The sequence below is a fragment of the Crinia signifera genome, chromosome 2 (assembly GCF_055691185.1).
Source record: "Crinia signifera chromosome 2, ASM5569118v1, whole genome shotgun sequence".
In the NCBI taxonomy this organism is placed as follows: Eukaryota; Metazoa; Chordata; class Amphibia; order Anura; family Myobatrachidae; genus Crinia; species Crinia signifera.
Genome location: NC_139218.1, coordinates 348,790,221 through 348,818,125, shown reverse-complemented (window position 1 = coordinate 348,818,125; position 27,905 = coordinate 348,790,221). Strand labels below are relative to the sequence as shown.

At 43.9% G+C, this 27,905-nt stretch overlaps 1 protein-coding gene across 1 annotated transcript in view; it reads right to left on the bottom strand.

Moving 5' to 3' along the window:
• Positions 1-10,042: 10,042 nt before the first annotated feature.
• The window catches only part of WDFY2 (WD repeat and FYVE domain containing 2), a 30,256-nt gene continuing 12,393 nt past the window's right edge, over positions 10,043-27,905 (bottom strand). Inside the window, exons 4-10 of the mRNA XM_083169709.1 lie at positions 27,123-27,235; positions 20,025-20,151; positions 17,497-17,602; positions 15,332-15,433; positions 13,859-13,989; positions 13,617-13,725; positions 10,043-10,693 (exon numbers count right to left, since the gene is read on the bottom strand). Coding sequence (XP_083025835.1) covers positions 10,664-10,693; positions 13,617-13,725; positions 13,859-13,989; positions 15,332-15,433; positions 17,497-17,602; positions 20,025-20,151; positions 27,123-27,235 — 718 coding nt within the window. The 3' untranslated portion in view covers positions 10,043-10,663. The remainder of the gene's footprint in view (positions 10,694-13,616; positions 13,726-13,858; positions 13,990-15,331; positions 15,434-17,496; positions 17,603-20,024; positions 20,152-27,122; positions 27,236-27,905) is intronic.

Below are 27,905 nucleotides of genomic sequence, written 5' to 3'. Positions count from 1 at the left end.
TTTTCTTGAATGTTTAAGCAGTGTATATTCAATAAATGTATATATTTCTTACTGTGCAGTGACCTCTTCCTGCTCTTCAGATCTGTTCTAATTGTAACTGCTGAAATAAGGTAAACTACAGTCACAGGTTTGATGGTAGTATACTTTTACATCTTTTCACCCCTTTCGGGGTAAATCTCTGCTCTGTGGGTGGCTGCATATAGCGGTCACTGGCCCTTATTCAGATCTGATCGCAGAACAAATTTGTTCTCAAAATGGGCAAAACCATGGGCCCTCCAGGTGGGGCAGATTTAACATGTGCAGAGTTAGATTTGTGTGAGTTATATTGTTTCTGTGCAGGGTAAATACTGGTTGCATTAATTTTACACTGAAATTTAGATTTCAGTTTCAAAACGTCCCACCCAAATGTAACTCTCTGCACATGTTACATCTGCCCCACCTGCAGTGCACATGGTTTTGCCCATTTTGAGAACAAATTTGTACTGCAATCAGATCTGAATAAGGGCCACAGTTTCCAATCCTCCCAGCATGTCGCATGTTCCAGGTCAGCCAGTAAGGCATAGGGAGAGTTATCTGTCACAGTGGTGATGCATTGTAAATAGAAGGTAGATGTTTTAACAACAAAGCAACCAATTACAATGCCAGTATACTTCTGTGACCTTTAATTTGGCATATGATGCGTCTTGCAGACAACGGCATCATAGAAATGTCACTCAAAAAAGTTCAGAGAATGAATATATCTCTCGTCTATTGCTCAAGGCTGAGAGTAAATCTATCTCTCGATCGAGGCGTTTCCTGGGGAATACCTTGGGGGTTTTTAATTGCTAAAATTGCTGTGAAATTTTGTCTTATGCTGTTCCAAAGGCGCAAGATTGTTATTTGTTAAAACCTCCATCCAGAGGTACCTTGTTGCCGAATTTGGCGGCTCTGAGTGCCACGGTGTGTTCGCAATGCCACAGACACGCACACACGATCTTCAACTTTATATAGAGATAGAGGATACTCAACGTGTGTGTGAGTATATATTTCACACACACTCTGCATTTTCTTACGTGGGTCTATATTTGGGTCAAAAAGTGTCCTGATTTCGGCTGAAAACACAGGTCCAGGAATTTATCCCTGATCCTATGTGGTTTTGCTGCCATGTAAACAGGACACTTAACTGTTTTTTTGTTGTTGTTTTTTTTATCCAGGACCTCACGGGTCTCAAAGATAAATGTTCATGTCTAGGCTAATTAGATGGAACACTGATCAATCACCTGCAGTAAATTACTGCAGCTAATTAAATCCCCCCCCCCCCCCCCCTTCTTCCTTGGTCAATTTCAAAGTCAAGATCTAGGACAGTGGTTCCCAACCCTGGTCCTCAAGTACCCCCAACAGTGCATGTTTTGCAGGTCTCCACACAGAATCACAAGTGCTGTAATTAGCTCCACCTGTGGATCTTTTCAAATGTGCCTGAATAATGAGTGCACCTGCCGTGTGACCTGGAAAACGTGCACTGTTGGGGGTACTTGAGGACCGGGGTTGGGAACCACTGATCTAGGACCATAGTGTGAAAAATAATTACATTTTACAATTAGCAGCTTGATGCAATATCTTCCTCTGTATTTACTAAAGTAGGCTAAAGTCTCGTCAGTCTCCACACTAAAATGTTGACTGTCTGGATAGATATTAGCAAGTCCTTATCGAACGTTTTCCTCCCAGAGCTCCAGTACATCACCGGTGGGGGGCACTGTGGAATATATGAACTGGGGTTTATGTGGAATAATGACCTAGGGGCACTACAGTGTACACCTTTTTTATATGCTGTATGTATAATTGCAGGGCTAGGTTTAGGTCTGAGAGCCTCTATCAATAAAAGTGATAAAATGGCATAAAATATAATTTAATCAGGATTGTGTTCACTTCCTTAAAGATATAGATTTTTTTTTTTTATACCAAAATGAGAATCACACTTTAGAAAATGTAATGTAACAAATATCTTGCATAACATAAAAAATAACACAATTGTCTATGAATAATTCCCAATAACGGATATATCTGTTACCACACAGCTCTATGCCCGCTGCCAGCCTGTTGTACACTGTTGGCACCGCTGAGGAACGAGCTGAGACTGAGTGAAATAGTACTGCCTCACTTTCAGCTCCTGAGTGTCACAGAAATCCCAGTGGCTGCAGCAGTGACTGAAATCCTGTGAGAGGCTGAGAGTGACTTCAGCAGCACCTCGGCGGTCAGCGGCTGTGTAATGGGGACATAGCTGAATCATGCTGGGTTCCGATTTTAATGGCAGAATGGTGTGTGATTCAGGGGGAGAGCGTGGGGGTGCCGGATTGACCCTCCTTGGATCCGGTAGGCATAATTGCATTGTGCATGCTGAGCTCTATACAGTACCAGAGAGAATTTGCATCCCACCCTCTCTTTCTAGGCTCGTTTCCAAATCCACATGATCCTACTTCCTGTAATTTAACGCTCTCCTCCTTCCCATTTTCTTATACAGCAAGTTTATCATCCTTTTATTAGTGTAGGAAACCTATTCTGTGCAGCTGCTGAGGGTTTTTAGCTGAAACATCTCTGGCTGCATTATCTTGGTCTCCTCATCATAAGACGGTCATAAGATGCGATGTCTGATGTACCTTGAAGAAGGGTATACCACAGGCATTCCCAACCACGGTCCTCAAGGCACACCAACAGTGCAGGTTTTGTAGATATCCAGGCTTGAGCACAGGTGACTTAATTAGTATCTGAGGGATTCTGATTAAACCATCTGTGCTGAAGCCTGGCTATCACTAAAACCTGCACTGTTGGTGTGCCTTGAGGACCGTGGTTTACCACAACATAATCACACATGGTAATAAAGGTCTTTTCCTGTAGCCAGAATTTTGCTTCCTCAGCATTTTAGTAAAGGACGGAGTATGATGAAATTATTACACAATGGATTGCTTTGGTAATATCCTGGCACACATCCCTGCTCTAGATGTGCAGATTTGTCTTTTAAGGTTGGAGTTTAATGGTCCATTAAATTCTAAATTTCTATATACTATTGGCTGCTATTGAATTATTACTGAGCAGAGATGGGCGCGGTAAGTTCGGTCGTATGTCATCATCATCACCTTCTCAAGTCTACTTGGATAGGTCGACATGATAAATTGCTGACAACTCATCTTTAGTGGTGTCTTGCCAGGTCCTGGTGGTTACGTGACGCATAGTGGTAAGTATTCTGTCCCTAACACTCCACCTAGTGTATATCCATCTGACATTTTGAGAATGCTGACATTTCAGATACCGACACTGTGAACTTTCTGAAATTGCGGCGATACCACTAAACACAATCTATAGTGATCCTACCTCTTGGCTGACTTTTTCAGTTTTCCACATAGGTACAAATTCCCTAGTAAAAAGAAAATACAACTTCTGTCTAAGTAGTGGGCATCTACATTTTAAACCTCTACCACTATAGATACACACACACACACACTCATAAGCCATAACATTAAAAGCTCCTTTCTAATATTGGCCCTTATTCCGGTTGATTCAGTCAGGCGCAAATTCGCATGGGGGACCGATGTTTTGCGTATGCGCAGCAGAATTTCTGTTCACTTTCTCCCTCCGTGGGTGTCCGCGACACCCCTGGAGGGAGAATAAATTAGCGGGCGTGGTGAGCCCACAAGGGGGGGCGATCCACGTCCCCCCCCTTGTCGGGATTTTGAACGCCGGGATTTCATACTGAATCCATCCACGTGAATGCCAGGACCCAAGGTTTCCCAGTGGAACATTGCCCAGAGCGTCACACTGCTCCTGCCAGCTGGCAGCTTCCCATAGTGCATCCTGGTGCCATCTCTTCTCCAGGTAAATTGCACACACGCACTCCGCTGTAAATGAAAATGTAATTGGAATTTTTATACTGGGTACTCGTCCCCGTGCCGCGGCAGCTGTTTTCAACAGTTATATATTTTTGTATCGGGTCTACCTCTCCCAATCTCACCTATGTGGGTGTGGTGGTTCTTCCGTTGACCTGTATCCTAAATGTATGTCTCCTTCTACTGACATCTTCTGTGAACCTGTGCTAGGTGGCCCCTTTTTGACCTGGGGTGGTTGCTACCTAATGTATTACGGGTATTAACTTGCCTTCACCAGCCCCATGTATTTGTATTATTTTTTTAGACCTGGAGGAATCACGTAATTCTCCTTTACGTCTTTTGGTAAATAACCTCTTAATGTTAGCCAGTGTTTGCATTCCTTGCATTCTGACACCTATCAAAAGCAAGCCTTAACATTTGAGAATTATGTGTTACAATAGCTGGTCTGTAGGAAAGGACTGACAGGCTAGCCTTCACTCCGAACGTTTATCAATGAGCCTTGGGTACCCAAGGCTGGACCACTTTGAGGGGTAGATATATTAAGCTTGGTGAAGTGATTAAGTGTCTGTTTTTTATCACCGGCCAATCAGCTCCTACCTGTAATTTTTCAAACCAAGCCTGTAACTTCACAGTTAGTAGCTGATTGGCCGGTGATAAAAACCAGACACTTAATCACTTCACCGAAATTAATAAATCTGCCCCTCAGTACCACCCACTACATACCAGTAAACCCCACAAGACGTTCCGGACCGGTTTGGTGATGCTCTGACCGAGTTGTCTAACCCCAAATTTCTCCTGGTCAAAGAGAAAGCAAACAATAGCAGTGTATTTTTTAGGTTGATCGTTTCTTTTCAGAAGCAGCAGTACAAATACATTACTTAAACTTTACCCCTTTCACACAGAAAAGCAAACTTGCCAGGTTAAACATTTCTACCCGGTAGTTTTCCGTTCAACACGGATCCTTTTCTTCTGTCAAAGGATCATTCCGGGTCTGCAACCCAGGAATTTCTTCCGGGGTTGACCCTATCACACAGAAGAAAAACAAGTGTTAAATCGGCCCATTACTGTGTAGAAATGTTAACCTGGTAATTTGCTTCTCCGTGAAAGGGGGGGTTAGACTGGGACCAGCAACTGCGAAATAAAAATAAAAAGCAGCACTCAAATGCCAATTAAAAGCTGGGATTTAGGGGCTATTCTGTCGGAAAGTGGTATTATTAGACTTTATATATGTATAGTCAGGAGTTATTTGGCTTAGCTGCAGTTTTTATGTAAAGTGGTTCTGGTTAATACATATCACCGCTACTATTGATTCTGTTCTGCTGCACCAATCTGTCATTCTCTGGGTCCTGCAGGAACAGAGAGCATTTTGCCCTTGTTAGATGCAGCCTCATTGGTGTGAGTTCAGTACATGAAGAGTTGGATGGTTAGACATTTGTTGTCACCTACCAATGAAGCTGCAGGCCATTCAGCACGGGTGACTGGATGATAGGCCGACATGCACAAGGTCAACATTGACAAAAAAAAGTAAAACAGTCATGGCAATGGTCGACATGAGGTTTTCACTATATTTATATTTTGGGGACTTTTTCCATACTTCAACATCAACTTGGACCCCGATTGGAAATAAGCATGCCATGCAAGGGTACACGATACACTAAATGAGGGTCAACTCATGTTGAGCTTTTCATGCATCAACCTTTGCATGTTAAACTCTGTGTCGACCTATTGACTGTTGACACTGTCTATCCTATGAACCACACCCGTTGACCTATGGCCGTCACCGAGCAAAGTCCCTTAGTTTGGGGCATCAAGTGATCAGTCAAAAATAAACACTGGAAAACACAAGAAACCAAAGCAATGATCGGCAATTGCAAATAGTTTTTCTTTTTATTAACAAAACAGTCTTAAATCAGAATATACAGAAAATAATCAGTAATTACAATGTAAGTGCAACTAATTAGGAGCACATCAATATTAAAATGAGAAGTTACATAGATCAATCAATTAAAATCTGGTCCCTCATAGTTTATAAATCATGTTATTAAAAAACAAAACAAAATAGTACATAGCAGCAATGATGTCATAATGACAAATAAAGGCCATAAACCTTCAAAGAGTTACTGGTCCATAATAACAGTGACACTGGGATACAAACTGAATATTAACAGATGTTCAGGATAGAGGCAGCCTACCGGCTCCTGGTCAAGGGCCCTTCTATTTGTCCCCTAAAGCTCAGCTATCTGCACGCACTTAGCTTGTGCCAAATACCGTCAGCAATTGACAGTTGACTTTAATTGAGAAAATGCTTATTTTTTCTTACTACACTATAATATAATTTATTTATTTTTACCTTTATTGTACAGTCCGCTATATTGAACAAAACCAAAACTTATCATTGGAAGTTTAGTATGAAATCATAAAGATGTCATTTTTTCCCGTTGTTTATTCTTGCTCTCTGAGCATTCTTGATAACCAGCGGCTTGTGTTCTGCCATCGTCCAGCGTACTTGTAATATCCAGCAGGAAATATTTCCACGTATAAAAGTCTAAGTGCCATACAGAGACTGGCTTGCCTTTGCGTTACTCACTTGCTCAACTAGAAGACAATGTGGATCTTGGAATTTGCAATACATTACTGAACGTACACAATAAAAAAAAACATAGCCTGCAATGCATTTACACGCACATTGCGTATGCATTTAGGTTCTGTCATTGAAGTTTACCTGCTTTGGCAGGAGAAAAACACTGCAATGGGACAAGAAGTATTCAAAATCCAGCTTGCATAAAACGCAAATATATGCGCTCTGATTTGGGATCATTTTCATTTTTATATCCGCTTACATGCACTTTAATATACTTAATATAACGCTATGACACCAGTGGGTTACATGTTGCAACTTTTACACTGACTGCAATAGCTACAGTATTGAGCATTCACTATCATGAGCCGCACTATAAATCCCAGCTCCCAGCACAATATGAAAACCTATACAGAGTACTACTCCCAACATGTAAGGTAGTGGGGTCCTAACCTCGTTCCTCAGTACACACGAGGTTTTAAGAATATCCATGCTTGAGAACAGGTGGTTTACTATTAGATCAGTTATTTCGAGCCAAGTCTGTGTTCTAAAGTATGGATATTGTGTCTTGAGGACCGAGGTTGGGAAACACAGAAAAAAGGACTGATCTTATATGTAATAATAGGAAGCCATTAGCACAAATGGGTTGGACTGAATGATGTTAGGAATACGGTCATACTAGAGTGGCCGGGGGAATAGTATCCAGCTACGGGACATCGATGTGGGCAGACAATGTTCTAGGAGGCAGAGTCCATTGCCAGCTCAGTGCTGCCTCCTTTGTATGAGCTACAGGTATTACAAGATGGCATTTAATAAATGGGATTCCAGGGGGGAGACAGATAAAATTAAAATCGGGGAATAGCTGGAGGAGTGGGGACAGGGAGCAGTAGAGGATTCTGGGTAGGAGAGGATTTAATACTGCGTACCTGAGAAGTCTTTACATCTGCTGTGGCCATAATATCTGCAGAACACAATTGCACAGTGCCATGTCTCCCACTCTGCATACTGAATAGATGTCTCCGCATCGGTCAAGCTTTATAATCCTATTTGCTATTCAGCAGTCACATATGGGTCCTCCCCTAACCTCACACAATGAATTTACAGTCCAGGCTAGACAAAATCCATGTAGAATCTCCTGTCTCCTGATGTCATTGGGAACTGGTAAGCTAATCAGGAATGACTATTATGAGGATTGGCTTGGAGAAGAATGACGCGCTGATCAATAAAGCCTTTGTCAATGCCAAGTCCTGTATCCTGTCCAATCATTAATTCCCATTAATGATGATATGCTGAACCTCCAACAAATGGCTGCCTATCCTTTATACCTATAAGCGCAGCCCTCATTCAGATAGGTTTACTAAAGCTTTCAGAATGTAAAAGTGGAATCAGATTAAATTTATGGTTTATCCAGGACATTCTTGAAAATGTTCTCATCTGATTAGTTGCTGCGGGATACATAGGGATAACTGTCGGTGAGGAGGTCGGATTACAGATACCAGCATCTCAACAAAGGTCAAGTATACTTGCGTCCCGTCTGCCCCCTAACCCTCGTACCCCTTCTTATAAACCTAACTACCAAGCCTGCAGCCTAAATGTAAGCCCCCACTTCTAAGTGCCTAACCCTAAACTCCCCACCACCACCACCACCACCACCACCCCTGCATCCTATCTTTAGCTTTACATACCTACACTGGACCCAGGTCTCCCAAACTCTGTCCGCAAAGCACCATAACAGTCCAGGTTTTAAAATACATCTATGCTTGTGCAGATATGGTGCAAGGAAAGGGACTTGAGGTTCTAATGACAATCTGTCCTAAAAACTGGAATGTTATGGTACAGGGTGCCTTGAGGACCGTGTTTGGAAAAACTGCCCTAACCGGTAATTGCACTTTAAAATAGGGTAAGAGACAATATAAGAAGACACTGTTACTATAGAACCTAGCTGCTCTCCCCATGTAATCTCTCTAGAATTTGTTTACATGAGATCGACCAATTTCACTCACTCTCCAATGAAAATCACAAACAGAAAACTCCGCAGAGACACGGTGTGCTAGGAGTATCTGAGGAGGGCATAATGTATTGTGGACGGAATAGCACTCAGCCACAAGAGTAGCTTACACAATTGTAACAGGACAACATTCTGCACAATTATCATTTTGTCTTCCAGTCACATTACAAATATCAATGAAGTATTTAATGATAAAACATTGTCAGGAGCGTCTGCAAACCATGAGGAAATGTGTCCCTGTTCTACTGCACCTATAATTATACTCCATACCAGTACAGGTCACCTGGTTCTGTGTGTATACCTGCATTCTATTGGATAGGGTTTTGGTGTTTATGTCTTATTATATTGCTATAGTGCTTACTACATGTGCATGTTGGTACTATATGCTTTGTATAATCTAGAAACAAGCAGTAAAGCAGCCCATACACGCTGCTTTGTGGGCGTGCTGTACTAGCACAGATCACATTGCATTGCATGTGCATCCGTTGTGCATGCAATGCGATGCAATGTGATGAAACCTAAGTACAAAAAGTATGTGCAAGCACATACTTTTTGTACTTAGGTTTCATCACATTGCATCGCATTGCATGCACAACGGGTGCACATGCAATGCAATGCAATGTGATCTGTGCTAGTACAGCATGGACAGCACGCCCTCATAGCAGCGTGTATGGGCTGCTGAAGAATCAGAAATATCTACAGCTGTAAGAAATGTAACTTGTTATAGGCGTTCCTCCCATGATCACCTATCCAGCCACTGAGCCACTTGTTAGCATTATAAAGGAACCGTAGCTCAGCCCGGATCATGGGACAGATGCAATAACGTGGAGAGATCGGGGTAAGCCGGAAACTTGTGGCACTACAAATCTCAGCATGCCCACCTACTCCTATAACAAGTAATAAGTCTTAGCTTTCCACCTCTCCTCTAAACAGACTATCCAGGCCAAAGCTTTTCACTTTACTACCTACTCCCCCATAATTGATTCCCAGCACCCCAGTGGAGGGCACACAACTGAAACTTGGTTAGGATTTGACTTTGTATGTAAATGTATTCATCCTTTTTCAAGATTCGAGGATTCCAACGTAGCGATTAAATAGTGCCAAAACAGAATATATTATTTGGCAAATGTGGAAATTGTGCGGCATCATCAATAAGTTCTGGATTGCTGCTGTAAAATGCCAAAAGGCAGATGTACGAAGCAGTGATAAGGGAGAAGAAGTGAACCAGAGAAGAAGTTGCCCATGGCAACCAATCAGCACTGAAGGAACATCTATAATTTGCATGATATAAAATTATACAGAGCGGCTGATTGGCTGCCATGGGCCACTTCTCCTTAATCACTGCTTCATACATCTACCCCCAAGTGACTACTGTGCTCCCCTAAATTATAAACTGGAAATAACCCTTAATTCTGGATCTGAGTATTTTCCAGAGCAATCACCAACCTGGGGTCCATAATCCTATCAAACTCTACGTCTCTTCTTATTAATGTCCTAGGGTTATTAAAGCCTCCAAACTAGATGGTAATAACTATATGTCACCCCATATAGTAAGACCAGAGATCCAACCTAAATGTTAACCTATTAAAACAATACAGATTACAAGCGAACCATTATTTCTTGCATCCAGATTCCTGGAAAACCTATGGGCAAAATCTATACACATGAAAAATACAGAATTTTAAGAGCACATTTTTGAGCCTTATCCCAATTTGTAACCTCCATTTACAGGCACTGGTATTTATCATATCAGTAATCGGAAAAGCAGTTCTGCTCCTTGTAAGGATGTATAAAGCCACAGTAGGGAAAGAATGAATTAGCTGCCATTAAAGGAACCAATACAGGAGTTGGATCTCCACAGGAACCGACACTGCAGGAAGACGTAATGCAAAGAAAGCCAAACCGATTGAATTACAACTAGAAGGGTCCCCTCAATTTGGGACACCAACTAAAATTACGCACTCCAGTATATAGCATAGAAACGTCTGCATAGTAACGACAAACCAAACAAATCACCCATGGAGGAGGTTCAAACAAGGACGAGGACGGTCGTACGCCCAGGCTCAGATTAGTTAACAACACTTTTCGTTTAAAGTAGCAATAATAAAAATGACAGTATCGCCTTTCCAGGTCCTCCGGCTACTGCGCTCCTTTTCAGAATCGGCATTGATTCTTCTACACCGTGTGGTACTGGCTTCATGACCCATATGTAGGATATCATCAAGATACAACTGGTGTCATATCCCAGAGCTGTTGCATAATAGATACATAATAAACAATATCATTATTATTAAATAAAAGGGTTATAAAAATGGACATACTTAAGACATAAGGAGGTGAAAGAACATAAAATATAAAATGATAATGGATAGCGTCACAATAGACAGGGCGAGAGCAGAGATTGCCACTGCCCAAGGAAAGCCCATGCACAGGGATCCACCACTGATGAAGACACAGTGTAATAATCCCCATAGAGAGGTTTGTTCTCCTTCCCACTATCAGCTGGGTGTCTGATTGCAATAGGATGTCATGTTGGGGCTTCTTTCACTTCCATTAGAGCAGGCATGTCCAAACTATGGCCCTCCAGCTGTTGTAAAACTACAAGTCCCATCATGCCTTGTCACAGGTTTACTATTAGGGAATGCTAAAACTATGGCAATGCATGCTGGGATGTGTAGTTTCACAACAGCCGGAGGGCCACAGTTTGGACATGCCTGCATTAGAGGGAAGAAAAATAATAACTTCATAGGCTTGCTAACAGGCTAGGTGCCACAGGAATGGCTAGGACAATATAACAATTCCAAGGTCCCCAAACCTACATAATAAATGCTAACACAGTAAGAATCGGGAGTGAACTTTGTAAAAAAGCGCATAAATTGAGATACTGAAACGTATTCCTGAGTGTTGTTCAACCACTGACAACTACAAAGAAGGTCCACCTTAAGGTGCCCATACATGTTGCGATAAGCAACATGCAATGCGACACACATTCCCATGGGCATCGCATCACATCACACTGTACAAAAAGGTATGTGCTGCACATACTTTTTGTACTGAACGCGAATCGCATTGCACGCAAATCGCATGCGTTGCGATCCGCCCGATAACACGTTGCATTGCACGCTGTTATCGCAATGGGTATGGGCACCCTAAGATGTTATGGTACAATCAGGAATCATTTTCCAGGCAGTAAAAATGGCTTGTAATTGGATAGCACAATAATTACCATCATTCAAAAAACACTGAACCAACAGGTTATTGTCATCCGAAAAAGGATCACACCTAACAGGATACACTAGTCCGACTTGTCCGAAGACCGGATTCCCCTTGAGCTCCCCTGGAAGCTCAATTGGGGGGGGGGGGGGGGTTTGAAGTGAATTGCACTGCTGATTGGAAAGAATACTGGAACAACACACTGATTGGCTGAGTAAAAATGGATGCTGGACACACTGTTACTTTTATAGATTTTATATGGAAAAGATATATATCAATAGTACATAAACATACATTTATTACATAAAAACAATGCTAAAAAGCAATACTAAAAATATCTCATGAATTGGGATCCCATTTAGGTAAGCATAAATAGCTTTAGCAAATTTTCAGCAATGTAGCTTGTTTCAGCAAGGTTGTGCAAACCTATGCATAAGGTGGTAATTTGTAGTAACAAATAGGGGAAATTGTCCAGTTTATACAGAGTCTGGTTTTACTGTATGTGGACTGACCTGTAATATTTGGATCACAAAGAATAATGTGCAGTCACAGGTTTTAGATTATGCTCACCCTGGGTCTTGAAAAAATCCCAGTTACGGGAACGAAACGCGTTGACGTCATCAACACACCTGAATAGGTGATCCACTCAGCAAACCTCCAGCTTGTTTCAAAGTGGAGGCGCAGCCCATCTCACGCTGCCGGCAACCAGCCGCTCCATGCTGACTGTGTTCACCGCAGCACAGGCTCACCCGCCAGCTCACCGCTGACTCTGCTTCCTACCCCCAGCTGAAGTGCAGCTTTCCTCCTCGCTGCCGGCAATCAGCTGTCCTCATCAGTCGCTACACCAAGGAAGCCTGGACTCACAATAGAGCGGAGCATCCTATCCACTGTCCAAGTCACTCCTTATACCGCCGTGGTCAGTACGGGGATTTCGTCTCTGACTACAGGCAGGCTACACCGGCGTGCTGCCGAGAGGAGTGACAGCTACATCTGGAAGGAGCAACATCCCCCATAACAACTGGGACCACTCGCTGGAGACCCCCGCAAACCAGCACGAAGCAAGTGCTATTCTTCAGGGTGAGCATAATCTAAAACCTGTGACTGCACATTATTCTTTGTGATCCAAATATTACCGGTCAGTCCACATACAGTAAAACCAGACTCTGTATAAATTGGACAATTTCCCCTATTTGTTACTACAAATTACCACCTTATGCATATGTTTGCACAACCTGGCTGATACAAGCTACATTGCTGAAAATTTGCTAAAGCTATTTATGCTTACCTAAATGGGATCCCAATTCATGAGATATTTTTAGTATTGCTTTTTAGTATTGTTTTTATGTCATAAATGTATGTTTATGTACTATTGATATATATCTTTTCCATATAAAATCTATAAAAGTAACAGTGTGTCCAGCATCCATTTTTACTCAGCCAATCAGTGTGTTGTTTCAGTATTCTTTCCAATCAGCAGCGCAATTCACTTCAACCCCCCCCCCCCCCAATTGTCTCTCTTTTTTTGTGAGTCGAGACGGGCTCACAGAAGTGCATGCTGCAGCTGTAAAATCGTATTATTTATCAATATAGTTCATTTGAACCAATTAAAACTGACTAAGCGCCAGGAGGTGTGTCTCGGAGTGATCCATCCTGGTGTCACCCCAATCCACACTCACCCCCTATCCCCTGGAAGCTCACTTACAATTTGGCATTGATGTGCCATTTTTACATGCGACAAATTGCACACGGGTTGCCGCTGATGGGTCCGATCCAATAGATCCTACAGTATGTGCAGCATGTTCAATCTCTAGGGTCCGACCCAATGTGCACAGGACCAAGTATCGGGTCGGATGGGATGTCAAACATGTGATTTGGTCCGATCCATCCAAATCGGTTCAAATTGCAGTAGTGTATGGGGGCCTTAAGTCTACAATTAGTAGGAAGCTGGGAAATTACTAACCTTAATGACTTTATCTGTTCCTGATGTCAGTAACCAGATCCTTGTTGGGTCAAAGTGGACGTGGATTATATTGTGCTTACTATCGTGGAAAGATGCAGTTGGTGCACGTCTAACATGGAGAATATAGGAGACAAGAAAGAAAGAAAAAAAGAAGTCGCAGGTAAATTATGGTGCTCAGGGTCCAACTCATTTCACTTTATACATAAAGATCTAGATTCCGATCTGTGCTCCTGCTCACTTACTGATCATCTGTGATGGTCTCAATGCAACTGTCACACACACGTACTTCAAACTCAAAGCCCATGTGAGGAATGGTGGACCTCTTGGAGCTGCATTTACCACAAACCGCTTTCCCGCATTTTCTGCAATGGTGCTGAAAATGGTAAAATAGGAAATTCTGAGTCACCTCTGAAATGGAACAACACCTAAAATCCATTGGATAAAACACCACAAGACAGTGAGGGTCAGCACCAATTTGGATTGTGCAGTTCACATTCTGGTCATCCGTTATTTTTATATTTACAACATTTACAAACATGCTTCAAAAATAGCATAATCCAGTGTTTCCCAAATGGTGTGCCATGGCACCCTGAGGGACTTGGGGGTTGGTGGTCCATGACCATTTAAAATTATGTATGGTCAATTTAAAAGACAAGTCCGGTGCTTGCTTATTCCAGTCATAAAATATGTAACAAACAAGTGAATCCTTAACATATAACTGAATGCTGGCCCTCAACATATAACTGAATATAAACACAGATTACCTAATTTAAATAAAAATAAAAAATTCTGATGCTCCAAGGTTCCATGATTCAAAAGTGTTTTGGAAGCACTGGGAATAATCACAACTGATCTTTTTTAACTTCACATGACCAGGCCCTGGTCTAGTACTGCCACCTAGGGGCAGATTAAATTGCAAGCAAGAAATTAAAAATAATCCCACTGAACAGGGTTCTTCAAGCAGCTGCCAGATTTTGCTACCCGATAAGGGGACTAACAATGTGACAGAGATTTGTTTGGAAATCATACATCTTTTCTCATATCTCCAAAGGAAGTCTGATTTTTTTTTTTAAGTCGAAAATTTTAGGGAAAAAAAAAAACACCGGGACTCGCTCTGGAACCACGGCGGCACTCCCTCTGCAGACTAATTAAGCAATTGGAAGCTTTTATTTAGCTTAATTGGTCTGTAATGACTCACCTTCTGAAGTGTTGTCTTCTGCATCAAACGTTGGGACTTGTAGCTCCTATAGCAGAGGTGGGTTTGTGTGTGTGTGTGTCCAGTGTAATTCCCACTGAAGACAGCTTCTGGGAGAACTACATCTCCCAGCAGCCCTGGAGACCTCTGGATGGATGAGTATATTTTCTTTTTTTTTTTTTTTTTTAAACTCCCAGCACATGGATTTCAGCTTTAAAAACCCTGCGACCATTTTTTATTTAGTTTCTGATATACAGTAGAAGCTGCCTACCACATCCAGAGTCGCACAGAGGAACATAAAACTGGTGCACAGTAAAAAGATGATATACCATAATCATAGGCGCCCATTTATTGTCTAATCCTCACAACTACTAGCTACCGAAGTTATATAGAACAGCAAATGCTGTAATAACACAAATGCGTAACGGACCTTATAAAGCTGCCATGGTAACAGAACTACCCATAGACAGTTTAACTGAATGACCTCTCCCCACAGTGACATCCAGGAATACATACACACCTGCCTGAGGCCAATCTTTTTGCTGTCCCACATTTGCTTGAAGTTCCAAAAGAAAGGCTGATCACACTTCTGGCAGGAGTCGCTGTCCAACCATTCTGGAGTCTGGGGTACGACAGACACAGTAACAGTCACAAATAAACCCCCCAAACACTCAATTGTCATGTCCCTATGCATTACGTTGGTTCCTGTTGATAGATCAACAGTGTCTAGATGGGCAGTCAATAGATCTACCCGAAAAGGTCGACATACAATAAGTTAAAAGGTAGACATGCAATAGTTCGACAGGGTCAAAAAGTATTTATTTTTTAACCCGGCTTGTTCTTACTTCACCATCCATGTTGGCATAGAGGCATGCCTGAAGCATGGCGAGTGCAGCAAGGGTACACATTACACTAATTGGGGATCCATGTGGACAGTGACAAAAAAAAAATTGCGAAAAACTCACGTTTACCTTTTCGTGTCGACATTTTGACCTGGTTGCCCTATTTAGGGCGGTATTCAATGTCAGGGTCACAGCAGTCGAGCTTGCTCGACCGCCGTGACCCAGTCCCGTTCTCGGTCAGCTCGACCGAGAACACGCAGGCGGGATTCCTTGTCCCGCCTGCCGGGGAGCAAAAAGGGGGCGTGGCGAGCTGCAGCCAGCAGCTCGTCACTTCCCAGCAGAACGAGCCCGACAGCTAGTGATGTTGGGCTCGTTCTGCCGAGATACCCTGCTCAATGCTGTCGGGGAAGACAGCATTGAATAGGGCCCGGCGGGCATCTCCCCGGAGATTGAATATCCCCCTAAATGTCTATCTAGACACTGTCTATCTAATCAATCTTGCAGTTGAATGGGGCAGCTCCAGGAGTGTAGGAATATAAAGAAGGGTTAGCTGAAAAAGCTGGCACTTTCACCTTGACTTGTTCACTGAACTCTTCTTATGTTGGGCTGTATGCTAGATTATCTGCACAATTAATGACAGGGGTGGCTGTAATGGCCAAAACACACTACAAAAAGGGTACAATCAGATTTTACCTAGATCAAACCAAAAATAAACAATTAGAATAACAGTAACACAAAAAGTTAGAAATATTGCTACTGCACTGTAAAAGTCTCCTTTCTGCCAATGCCTGGACAACATGTTGGACAACCTTGGATTACCCAAAAAATGTAAATTGGCAAGTCAGGCATTTTTTAAATATTGTATTTTGTCGATCACCAAAGGAACCATTAGTAGGACTGAGTCTACCATCCGGCTTATCGGCACCGGGAATTCTGGGCTGAGAAACGGTTTCCTTCACACATAATAGGTCTTCACAAGGGAAATTTAGAAAGGCCAGAATGACCAATTGAATAAAAAAATTATAAACGGGAGAAAATGAATAAATAAATATAACCGTTGCACAAATGTTGCTTTCCTGCTGGCGATTGGTTAAATACAGGATAGAGATGTCCACGCGGCCCTTTTCAGAGCCTGAATTTTCACGGGCAACAATAAGGAGGGAGATAAGCAGTATAAAAACTCATTGCACGATTCAGTTAAATATATTTTTTTGTCGTATGACTTTTAATCGCATCGCATGCCATACACACCGATGCAATGCGATTTAAAACTGTATAAGTCCCCTATATGATTTTAAATTGTATAAGCACCCTAATGGGTCACCCTGACGGGGCCATATATAATGTGAAATGGGTCATATTGTCCCATTTCACATTTTTTTCAATGTGAGATGGACTTAATCAAGTCCATCTCATCTTGTGCCATTATAATGGCACAAGACCGACGCGATGCTCACGATTTCAATGTTAAAAAATATTTTAACATTGAAGCCTATGGCAAAATCGGGGGCATCGCGTCGGGACCAATGTTAATGGTCCCGACCGACGCGATGCCCCCGATTTTTTACCTTTGCCGGCAAAATGGACCTGATTTCAAAGGAAATCGGGTCCATCGTTGGGATCGTGTACCTTAACTTAAAGGTACACGATCCCAACGATTGTGGCCGTGCTAGGAAACAAGTACCCAATTTAAAATCGCATCGCATTGTATGCCATATACAGTGGTACACAATTTTTAATTGTATACCATCGGGTGCCAATCGCATCGCATGCCTTATGATCTGCGATGCGATGGGCGCCGTGATAATACACAAGTACCTATTTTTTTTTTAAACCCACTAACCTCCTGTCTTTCAACATCCATGTTCCACACCACTATCCCACCATCAGCACTGCAGGAGATGAGCTGCCTGGAGTGGTGTGCGTAGGCGATGGACTGAATCTTATCACTGCCGAAAAATGAGAAAACAAAATCTAATATTTTATTAGACATTTTTACAGTTAGGCCTAAAGCACAGATACTGACAAAGAAAGAAAAATCATATATAATATACATTATTCTAAACAGAAGCATTCCATTAAAGCCTTATCTTTGTGGCGTTCACCAAGTGTTTGCTATATAAATAACTTAAAATGAACAAAAAAATAAATACAATGGCATATATTCAATGCCGTGGGCGAGCGGTGACTGCGAGCAGGACTTTTTGCTCGCAGTCACCGCTCACCTTGTCAGTATTCAACTGACCCCCCTCATACGCAAATTCCCCCTCGCTCCGTTTTTTGAGCGAGGGGGAATTTGCGAATGTGCCTCCAAAAGCTGCGAGAATCGAGGCTAATTACAGCGAGTTTGCTGCACTAGCCGCGGCTCTCGCAGTTTAGGCGAATCCTCGCCGTTCTGTGACTGCGAGGATTCCCCCGGAACGTTGCATAGTGCGAGCGGCCGGCGCGGGGGTTAAACTGCGAGGATCACTGGTTTTCTGTGATCCTCGCAGTTTAACCCTCGCACCGGCATTGAATACCTGCCAAAATAAAGCATATCGAGTGTCCAGTGGCCGTGTTAATTAATATTCCATGAGAAATTATCAGATCAGACATCATACAAACACTATAGGAAAGAGGAGGCATAATTTAGGATGTGGGCCCTCTGATGGATATTTCACCACTGGTCACATTTTCTTACTGTGGTTCTTTTTACCAAAACACGTCACATCAGATAATGGGGCAGATGTATTAATCTGCCTATAACGTTTGGCGAATAACGATTCCCGCTTCTCCAGCATAACGTGGAGAAGCGGGCAAACGTTATAGGCAGATGTATTAACCCCATCCCAGCTGATAAGGAGAGCCGTTATCCCCAGCGTGAACAGCTCTCCTTATCGTCTCCCTCGCTGCCCCGCACATGCGCACTCGCCGCCCCCCCCCCGGCCGGCTTTCTAGGCATGCGCGAGATCTCGCTAAAACCGCTCCAGCGCAGCCCAAGCCAGACGCAGGGCTAGCGTTGTCCCCACAGTGGGGGATAGGACAACGCTAGCCCTGAGCTGGCGAAGCGGCCGGGGTGAATTAACGCCTTGAAGGCTGTTAATACATCGCCCCGGCCGTTAATCCCTGGAGGGGATTACAGGGGACAGCCCCGCCGAGCGTAACTCGGTGGGCTGCCACTAGCGCACGTTAGGTGCGCTAGTAATACATTGGAAGAATCGTAATCCCCCCAGTTAACCAGCGTTAAGAGCATTTTTGCACTTAACGCTGGTTCATACATCTGCCCCATTGTTCCAAAGCAGCTTTTGAAACACTGCTACTACAGAGCCCAGGTATTTTAGATATCCACACTCGAGACCAGACGGTGAAATCAAATTGAAGGAGGAACTAATTAAGTCACCTGTGGTCAAGTATGGATATACTCAAAACTTGGACTACTGCTGGGGTTTGAGAACCTTTGGTTTAAAGTATACAAAAAAGGTATTAGATCTGTGATTTCCAAACATGGTCTTTAAGGCAGCCTAAAAGGTGCGTACACACACTGGCTGATATATCGATGCACCATTGGCCAGTGTGTGTACGAGCGATATATCTGGGAACAGTGTCGTTCACAGATATATTGCGTCGGCTGTACACCACAGCTGATGCCCTATATGTCCAAAGATATACTGGCACATTGTGCTGTGCGTAAGGCTGATCCGCCGACCGCCCGCACAGCCGCACCGGGAGCCACCAGTAACGGACAGCTCAGTGGACAGGCACATTTCCCAATTGTGAGGTCAGTCCCGACGGATCCATCTGTAGATATATCTACCAGTGTGTATCCAGCTTTATAGTCCAGGTTTGAAGTATATTAATGGCTGTGTACAGATGGTAAATTCAAGGAGGACCGAGGTACCAATTCATTCACCTGTGCTTAATCAGGAGATCTTGAAACCTGGACCGTGTGCTTTGAGGACAGAGCTTAGCATCCACTATTTTAAATTACAGACATATAACTAAAAGCATGGATGCAGATGCTGAAAATACTAGAAGAACTGGGCAAGTGTATTTTGGACTCCAGCTGACTGGGAGACAGTGAGCAATCCTGCTAAATGGAAGAAGTGACTGAAAACACAGCTAGACATGTGTTTCCACAAGTAGCTGTAATGCTGCATAACCAGTTTCCAAGCAACTGTCACTATTGGGCCTCCCTGTGTATAAGGATGAGTCTCTGTGGGATTGGGTACAGGTAGCTAACATCTCAGAACATATACTTACATATAAAAGCACCTGCAGTCATAAATCATTCAGTAACTAGTATACCACATACATACATACATACATACTGTACATACATACATACATACATACATAGGGCATGACTAACAATTACTGAAGCACATCCCTTACTTGTGTCCTTGCAATTCTAGTGCAGTTCCTTTTCTTCCCCCAATGTCCCATATGATAATGGAATGATCAGAACTGCCCGAAAACAGAAGTCTCTGCACAGGGTCCCAACACAAAGCAGTGACTCCGGCTGTGGGGGAAAACAATGGACACAGAGTTATAAAGTCAGTCATGATGGCTAAACAATTGCATGCATCCAGGGCCGGCGCCTCCACTAGGCAGGTTTAGGCATTTGCCTAGGGCACCGGCCACTGGAGGGCGGTAGTGAGCTGCAGGTCAGCCGCAGCAGAGGAGCAGGAGAGCCAGAGGAAGGAACTCACAGGTGTTCGGTGAGTGATCCAGCGGCATCACATTTCCCCCCCCGGCAGCACGGCGGCCACATGGCCTTCCCCCCCCGCACCCCGCGCCAGCAGCATCGCACCACCCCCCCCCCCCGGCGGCCACAACGCGCACCCCCCCAAGCAGCACATCGCGAATCCCCCCCTTCCCCACCCCAGCAACGTGTTGGCCACATCGCGGGACACCCCACCCCCCCGCCGGGAGTGAGCCGGCAGCACCCCCCCCCCCCACGACGGCCACATCGCGCATGCATCCTGCACACATTAAGCACTTGTGGTGTGTCAAAAGGAAAAATATAAAATAGATCAAGTTCCCCAACAGCAGCGCACTGTACTAGACCAGTGCGAGTGTCACCAACACTCAAGCCGTGAACACCATTCTACCAGGCGATTGTGACTACATTGTCAAAATCACCTAGAAGGTTAGGCAGTAACACAGAGGACGATAGCGATGCGTGGCCCCACAGCGTCACCATCGCCCGGCCAAATAGACAGTGCAGGCAAGAATATTATCACTAGACGCCGCCTGCACTATGTATTTGGCAGCAGCTGGGGCAATGGCGTAACTATCGTCCCACAGCCCCCGCGGTGGCGGGGAGGCGCTGAGCGGGTGTGGGCGCCTGGGGGGCTGCGGGACATTACTCACTGCCTTCTGCCGCCAGCGCCTGTGCCGGGTCCCAGCTCTCCCGAGTCCCGGCTACTGCTGCTGAAGCGCGGCTAATACAAATTGTGACACTCGGAAAATGGCTGCCCCCATACTGCAGACAGTTTTTGTCTGCTTTTTGTAGGCAGCCATTTTCCAAGTGTCACTTTAGATTAGCAGCAGTAGACTGGAGAGCGGGGACCAGGCGCAGATGCGACAGGAGGTAACATCTCATCCACCCTTCACCCCGGCTCCCCTCCGCACACCCCGGCTCCCATCCACTGCACCCCGGCTCCCCTCCGCACACCCCGGCTCCCATCCACCGCACCCCGGCTCCCCTCCACTGGGTAAGGTAACGGCCGCATTGGGGGGGTGGGGCGTTTGTTGGTAAACCTAGCGGGGGCGCCCCCCTGCATTTTCGGCAGGGGGGAGCAGAATTAGTAGTTACACCACTGAGCTGGGGAGGGCAGAAGGTAGTTAAGCGGTCTAATCTCTGACGGATAACTACATCTTGGTAACACACGGGGCTCAGTCCAAATCGCCTGAACTGAGTCCCGTGTTTACACCCCTTTAGAATATGATAAAGACATACATAAGAGAATTAAAAAAGGCACTGACAAGTTCACAGGCGCTAAATACAAATGTACGTTTTCAGTCTTGGGGGCAAATGTAATATTGTGTGAAAATCAGAAAGTGAGAGATTTTGGGAGAGTTTTCCAATTTTGAATAAGCGGTAATCATTTACATGGCAAAATCCACCTGGTTATTCAGTGTGAATGATTGCCGCTTTAACAAAATGAGAAAACTCTCCCAGAATCTCTCACTTTCTGGTTCTCACACCCTATTACATTTGGACCACGGTTTGAATTCTCTTCAAATATAGGAGTGGTGGCTCAAAAACAAAAATAGACACTAACATTGTTAAAGCTCAATACAATAATCTTTCACCTTTTAATTCAATATTCATGTCTGAATAAACGTCTACTAGAAAAAGTCGACTTGAGACAGTTTAAGGAGAGGGATCACACCCGGAGTAAGGCTTGAATTCCACCTCCTCCAATTCATTTCAGACGGACACTGCTAATGAGCGTCCGCTTACTCCTCACCCAGTTCCCCTACACCAGAACAATCATTTCTGAAAATTCTAACACTGGATTGTTCAAACTAGTTGGAACAAACAATGTGTTTGCTTTCTGGTGTCTGGGAGCAAACAAATGATTATCATTTGCTTCAACAAACACTATCCATTAGTTCACAACATCAACTATTTATTATTTATTTATTAACAGTTTCTTATATAGCGCATACAGTTGTGTTTAAAATTATTCAACCCCCAATGCTGTAAAGGGGTTTAGGGACTATAGTGTACATTTGGAATTGTATTCAGAATGAAATCCTACAAGGACGTTTTAAAGAACCAAATGCAACTAAACTGACATCAATTGTTTATATAACACAGTAGTAAATGTGTATTTTGTGGTTTCTTCATTGCCACAATTATTCAACCCCTTAAAGACTACCACTCTGAAGAAGAGAGGTTAATTCTGTTGTTTTCAATCAGGTATTGAAAACACCTGTGGATGTCACCGAGCACCAATCAAGCATAATAAGCACCAATTAGGCAGCTTTAAAATGACTGTGATACTCAGCTCCTTCTAGACATTTACTGGTGTGGTTACAAACATGGTGAAGTCAAGAGAATGGTCCAGGAAGACAAGAGAAGAGGTGATTTGTCTTCACAGGAAGGGCAATGGCTATAAGAAGATTGCAAAGAAGTTAAACATACCAAGAGACACCATAGGAAGCATCATTCGCAAATTCAAGGCAAAGGGCACTATTGAAATGCTACCTGGTCGTGGAAGAAAGAAGATCCTGACTTCGACTGCTGTGCGCTACCTGAAGCGTAGAGTGGATAAAAGTCCCCGTGTGACTGCTGAGGAACTGAAAAAAGATTTGTCAGATGTGGGTATAGAAGTTTCAGCTCAGACAATAAGGCGCACACTGCGTAATGAAGGTCTCCATGCCAGAACCCCCAGGCGCACCCCCTTGCTGTCTCCCAAGAATAAGAAGAGTCGACTGCAGTATGCCAAAAGTCATGTGGGCAAACCACAAAAGTTGTGGGATAGTGTTCTGTGGACTGATGAAACAAAATTAGAACTGTTTGGGCCCATGGATCAACGCTATGTTTGGAGGAGGAAGAACAAGGCATATGACGAAAAGAACACCTTGCCTACTGTGAAGCATGGCGGAGGGTCAATTATGCTTTGGGGCTGTTTTGCTTCTGCAGGTACAGGGAAGCTTCAGCGTGTACAAGGTACCATGGATTCTCTTCAGTACCAGGAGATATTGGATGAAAATGTGATGCAGTCCGTCACACACCTGAGGCTTGGGAGACGTTGAACCTTTCAACAGGACAATGATCCCAAGCATACCTCCAAGTCCACTAGAGCATGGTTGCAGAGGAAAGGCTGGAACATTTTGGAGTGGCCATCGCAGTCACCAGACTTAAATCCGATTGAGAACCTCTGGTGGGACTTAAAGAAAGCAGTTGCAGTGCGCAAGCCTAAGAATTTGACTGAACTGGAGGCTTTTGCCCATGAAGAATGGGCGAAGATACCCGTAGATCGCTGCAAGACACTTGTGTCAAGCTATGCTTCACGTTTAAAAGCTGTTATAACTGTAAAAGGATGTTGTACTAAGTACTAAGATTGAATGTCACTTGGGGGTTGAATAAAAACTAATAATGATGTGAGCACAGAAAAGACATTTGTGGTTATTTCATTATAAACTTAAGTTTATATTTCTCTGACCTACAAGTGCCTCTTTCATGTAAATGTAAGCAAGATGACTGAATGATCAAAATCAATGTCAAACTGGCCAAAACATTCAATTTCAGTGGGGGTTGAATAATTTTGAAGACAACTGTACATATTCCGCAGCGCTTTACAGAGTATAGTTGAACATTCACATCAGTCCCTGTCCCAGTGGAGCTTACAATCTATATTCCCTACCACATGTACACGCACACACAGGCATTCTAGGGTTAATTTTTGTTTGAAGCCAATTAGCCTACCAGTATATTTTTGGATTGTGGGAGGAAACCGGAGCACCCGGAGGAAACACACAGAAGCATAGGGAGAATTTACAAACTCCTCACAGTTAAGGCCATGGTGGGAATCGAACTGATGACATCAGCACTGTGTGGCAGTAATGCGCTAGTTGGTTTGTTGAAAGGGTATACAGTCATTAGGTTGACAGCACTAAGGTCGACATGAGCCATGGGAAGACCGACATGTCATTAGATTCACACAAGCATTAGGTCAACAGTCAAAAGACGGTATTCCATCCCCTACCATCCACGAGGGCATGGCGGGAGAATGAAATAGTGAACCCGAAACATGGTGAGCGCGGTGAGCCATGTAAGGGGGCGCGGTGCACTTTTTAGTGTTTATGTCGACAAACCCCATGTCGACCTTTTGACCGTCAACCTAGCCCATGTCGACCTAATGACTTACCGACCTTCCCATAGCTCATGTTGACCTTCAGTGGTCGACCTTTGTGCTGTTGACCCAATGACCCATACCCATTGGAAGATCATCCTGATGTATGGCCAGCATTAGACGGCTGCCACTACTTTACTCGCTATGTAACGACCCAATCGCTGACAGAGCTGGATTATAACAGAACATCTCCACTACCAGATGGTTATACAGTAATTAGAGGTCAGTGTTAATTCCTTCATTCTCAGCAACCTTCAAAAAACAAACCTTAAAGGGGGGAATGTATTATGCTGTGGAGATGGATAAAGTGGAAAAAGTTGCCTGGAGCAACCAATCGGCTTCTATCGTTTTTGTCTAGCAAAGCCTATGAAATGAGTATAGGTGGCCATACACTTCCCTGATAGGACCCTGCACCATTCCCACGCATCCAGCAGATAAATTGTGTGAAAAGTGTACAACTGTATGCAGTGGCGTAACTATACATTTTGCTCCCCCCTGCCAAAATGTTTGTGGCCCCCCACCCCCAGGCATAACGGAGAAGCTGAAGCAGGTGAGAGGAAAAAAGCAGCCAGCAGACACTGCTGCTTCCGTTGACTCCAACGCATCCCAGGCCACCCTAGAATGCCCATCCTGTACACAGTATGCAATAGCCGGCTCTGTGTACAGTCAATTGAATCAGTGGGGGGGATTTGGCATCTCTGCCATGGCCGCACCTGCGCTGCGACTAACTCGCCTCCGGTGCTCGGCCAGTGGGCAGTGGCAGGCAGCAGCATGTCAGCGCATCGAGCGGGTGCTGGCGCCCACACAGACTCTGCTGCCACTTGCTCCCCCAAGCAGCAGCTGGGGCTGCCTTACAGTAGTTATGCCACTGGCTGAATGTCATTTACTTAGGATTCTGATCCGATGTGTGGTTCCGTGTGCATTGGATCGGATCTGCAGATTGTCACTGATGCACCAAGGATAAATTATATCCCAGGCAGTGATATATCGATATACTGTACGCAATGGCCGAATACGATATATTGCATGCAATCTAGCACCAGGGAGTGGAGGCGTCATATGTGAGGCTGCATGCAATACCTCAGCCTAGTGTATAGGGACCTTTAGAAGCCGATTGGGTTCTTAAACCTGTAAAACTCTGCAAGAGGCAGAAAATGTGATACTTTATGGTTTAGGACAGAAATGATTATGTTGGTTAGTTGGTGTTTTATCTACTTTCAAGATCCAATAAATCTCGCCAATAGGATGAGGGATCTAAAACATAAAATAAGAAGAAGAATAAAGGTGTGGCCTACAGCAGCCTATCAGATTATAGGTATTATTTTCTAGAATGCACTGAATAAATTATAGCTAGAATGCAATGGATTGCTGTGGGTAATACATCCTTTATGCAAGATTTGATAAATCTTACCTCAAAATAGTTAATGACAAGGTGTCCTATACCCATACTTGCCTACTTTTGAAAACTAGTTTCAGGGAGATTATAGTTGGTAGCAGAATTTTACACAGCACCCCATTGAGGGGGCGTTTCATGCTCCACCTAAAGGGTGTGTCTAGTTCCATGGAGAGATTGTGAAAAGAGATTGTGAACGTGGCACCTAGAAACATGGGTGAGTGCTGCTACATCTGAGAGGAACCTTGTAAAATGACTTTGCTCCAAATGTAAATGAGCCCCAGAGCAGTTAGTAAGAGATACTGTACTTGGTAAAGTGCTGGGAAATAACGCTGATGATTTAATGTAAATGTATCTGTCTCTCATTTCTTTTTTCCCCAAAAATTTAACAGTGTAATGTGGGCTAGGTGACATGAGGGAGATTGCTGCTATTTCAAGGAGTCTCCTGCTGAATGCAGGAGGGTAGGAAACTGCCTAAATCTAGTAGCCTTTTGTAAATGGCTACTAGATTGTAAGCTCCTCAGAGCAAGGCCCTCTTCCCTCCTGTTGTCAAAGCCCTCTTCTCATCACATTTCACTCACAGCTCTCCCGTACTCCAACACTCAGTGACCATCTTCGTCCACATACACATCTCCATCTTTGGCCACCAGCCCCTAGTAGCACGTCGATCAGGTCCTCACTACTTACATTTAAGCTGTAATGTGTATTGATCTGTGGCGCTCTTTTTACCTGTACTCTATTTTTGTCATTTATTTACTGTAATGCTAAGTTTTGTCTCCCTGTACTGTTCCTTTGTGCGGCGCTGCGAAACACTTGTGGCGCCTTATAAATACAATTATAATAACAATGGCAGTGAGGGGAGATGGGAGATCACAAGCTTTTGTCAATAGCGGAGAGAACCGCAGGAGCCATGGGAAACACAGCTGCACAGGGCAGGCCCAGGGCTTTAGCTAGGTGAAGGGGGCACTTTAGGAAAGAATTTCATAGGTGCTAGTGCAGCTCCGAGATGACCTGACACTCACAAAGGGTTCAAGTAACGATTAGTAAATATTATGCACTTATGTAATAGACCAAATTGCACATAGATGATTGCATACAAGGAACCTCACACACCACATAGTTGGCCGATAACTGCATACAACTTGTCTGGCCAGACCATTCATTGTGCAACTGGGAGAACACCAGCATGAGTTATCGGAACTCCATACAACTGCCCGGCCAGCTTACCTGTGTGACCCTTAAATGTGGTAATGAGGCTGCAGTTGTCTTGTTCAAGTTTCAGTATCGTAACCTGTCCAGAATGATCTCCGACAAACACATGTCTTGTCTCCACGTCAAATCTATCAGGCCAATGTCAAGAAATAAACTCATGAAGCCAAACGCTGACTTTACTCTAAACATGAATTCTCTAATTACAAATAACATTTCCCTTAAGTGACAGCAATCAGAAGATCAGACTATCACATGTCAGCTGTAAATTGCATGCGTTGGGTTCACAAAGAAAAGATCACTTTTTACCAGCCTGTCAAAATGACGGAACATCATAACCGTAATGTGCGCAAACCTGGCTGTGAATGCACAAATGGAGCGACAATTCAGGCATGTCCCAAAGTTTAATTGCACTGATGTGTGCCATCTAGGGGCTACCAGCATGCACAACACTTGCATTCTCCCCACAGAGGAGAGGTGCACAGTTAGCCTTTTATTATATTGGATAATGGATGAATGTAGTACATGAGCAGGTGTCCCAGCTGCAGCAGATCCCCACTGCAGTGAACTGTGAACTGTACATACAGCTGATAACTTTATACACGCGTCCGTCCAGCTCAGCATCACTCCTGGCCTGGGATCAAACGTAAGAGACAAATTGCATCCAAACTTGAATTTGTGATATGCGAGCCACCTATTCTATTCTCCCTCTATGGGGGTCATGGACCCTCATGAGGGAAAATCGTGGGTGGCCATTGGGAACCCAGCTGTCTGTGTTTTGACAGTTGGGATACCGACGTT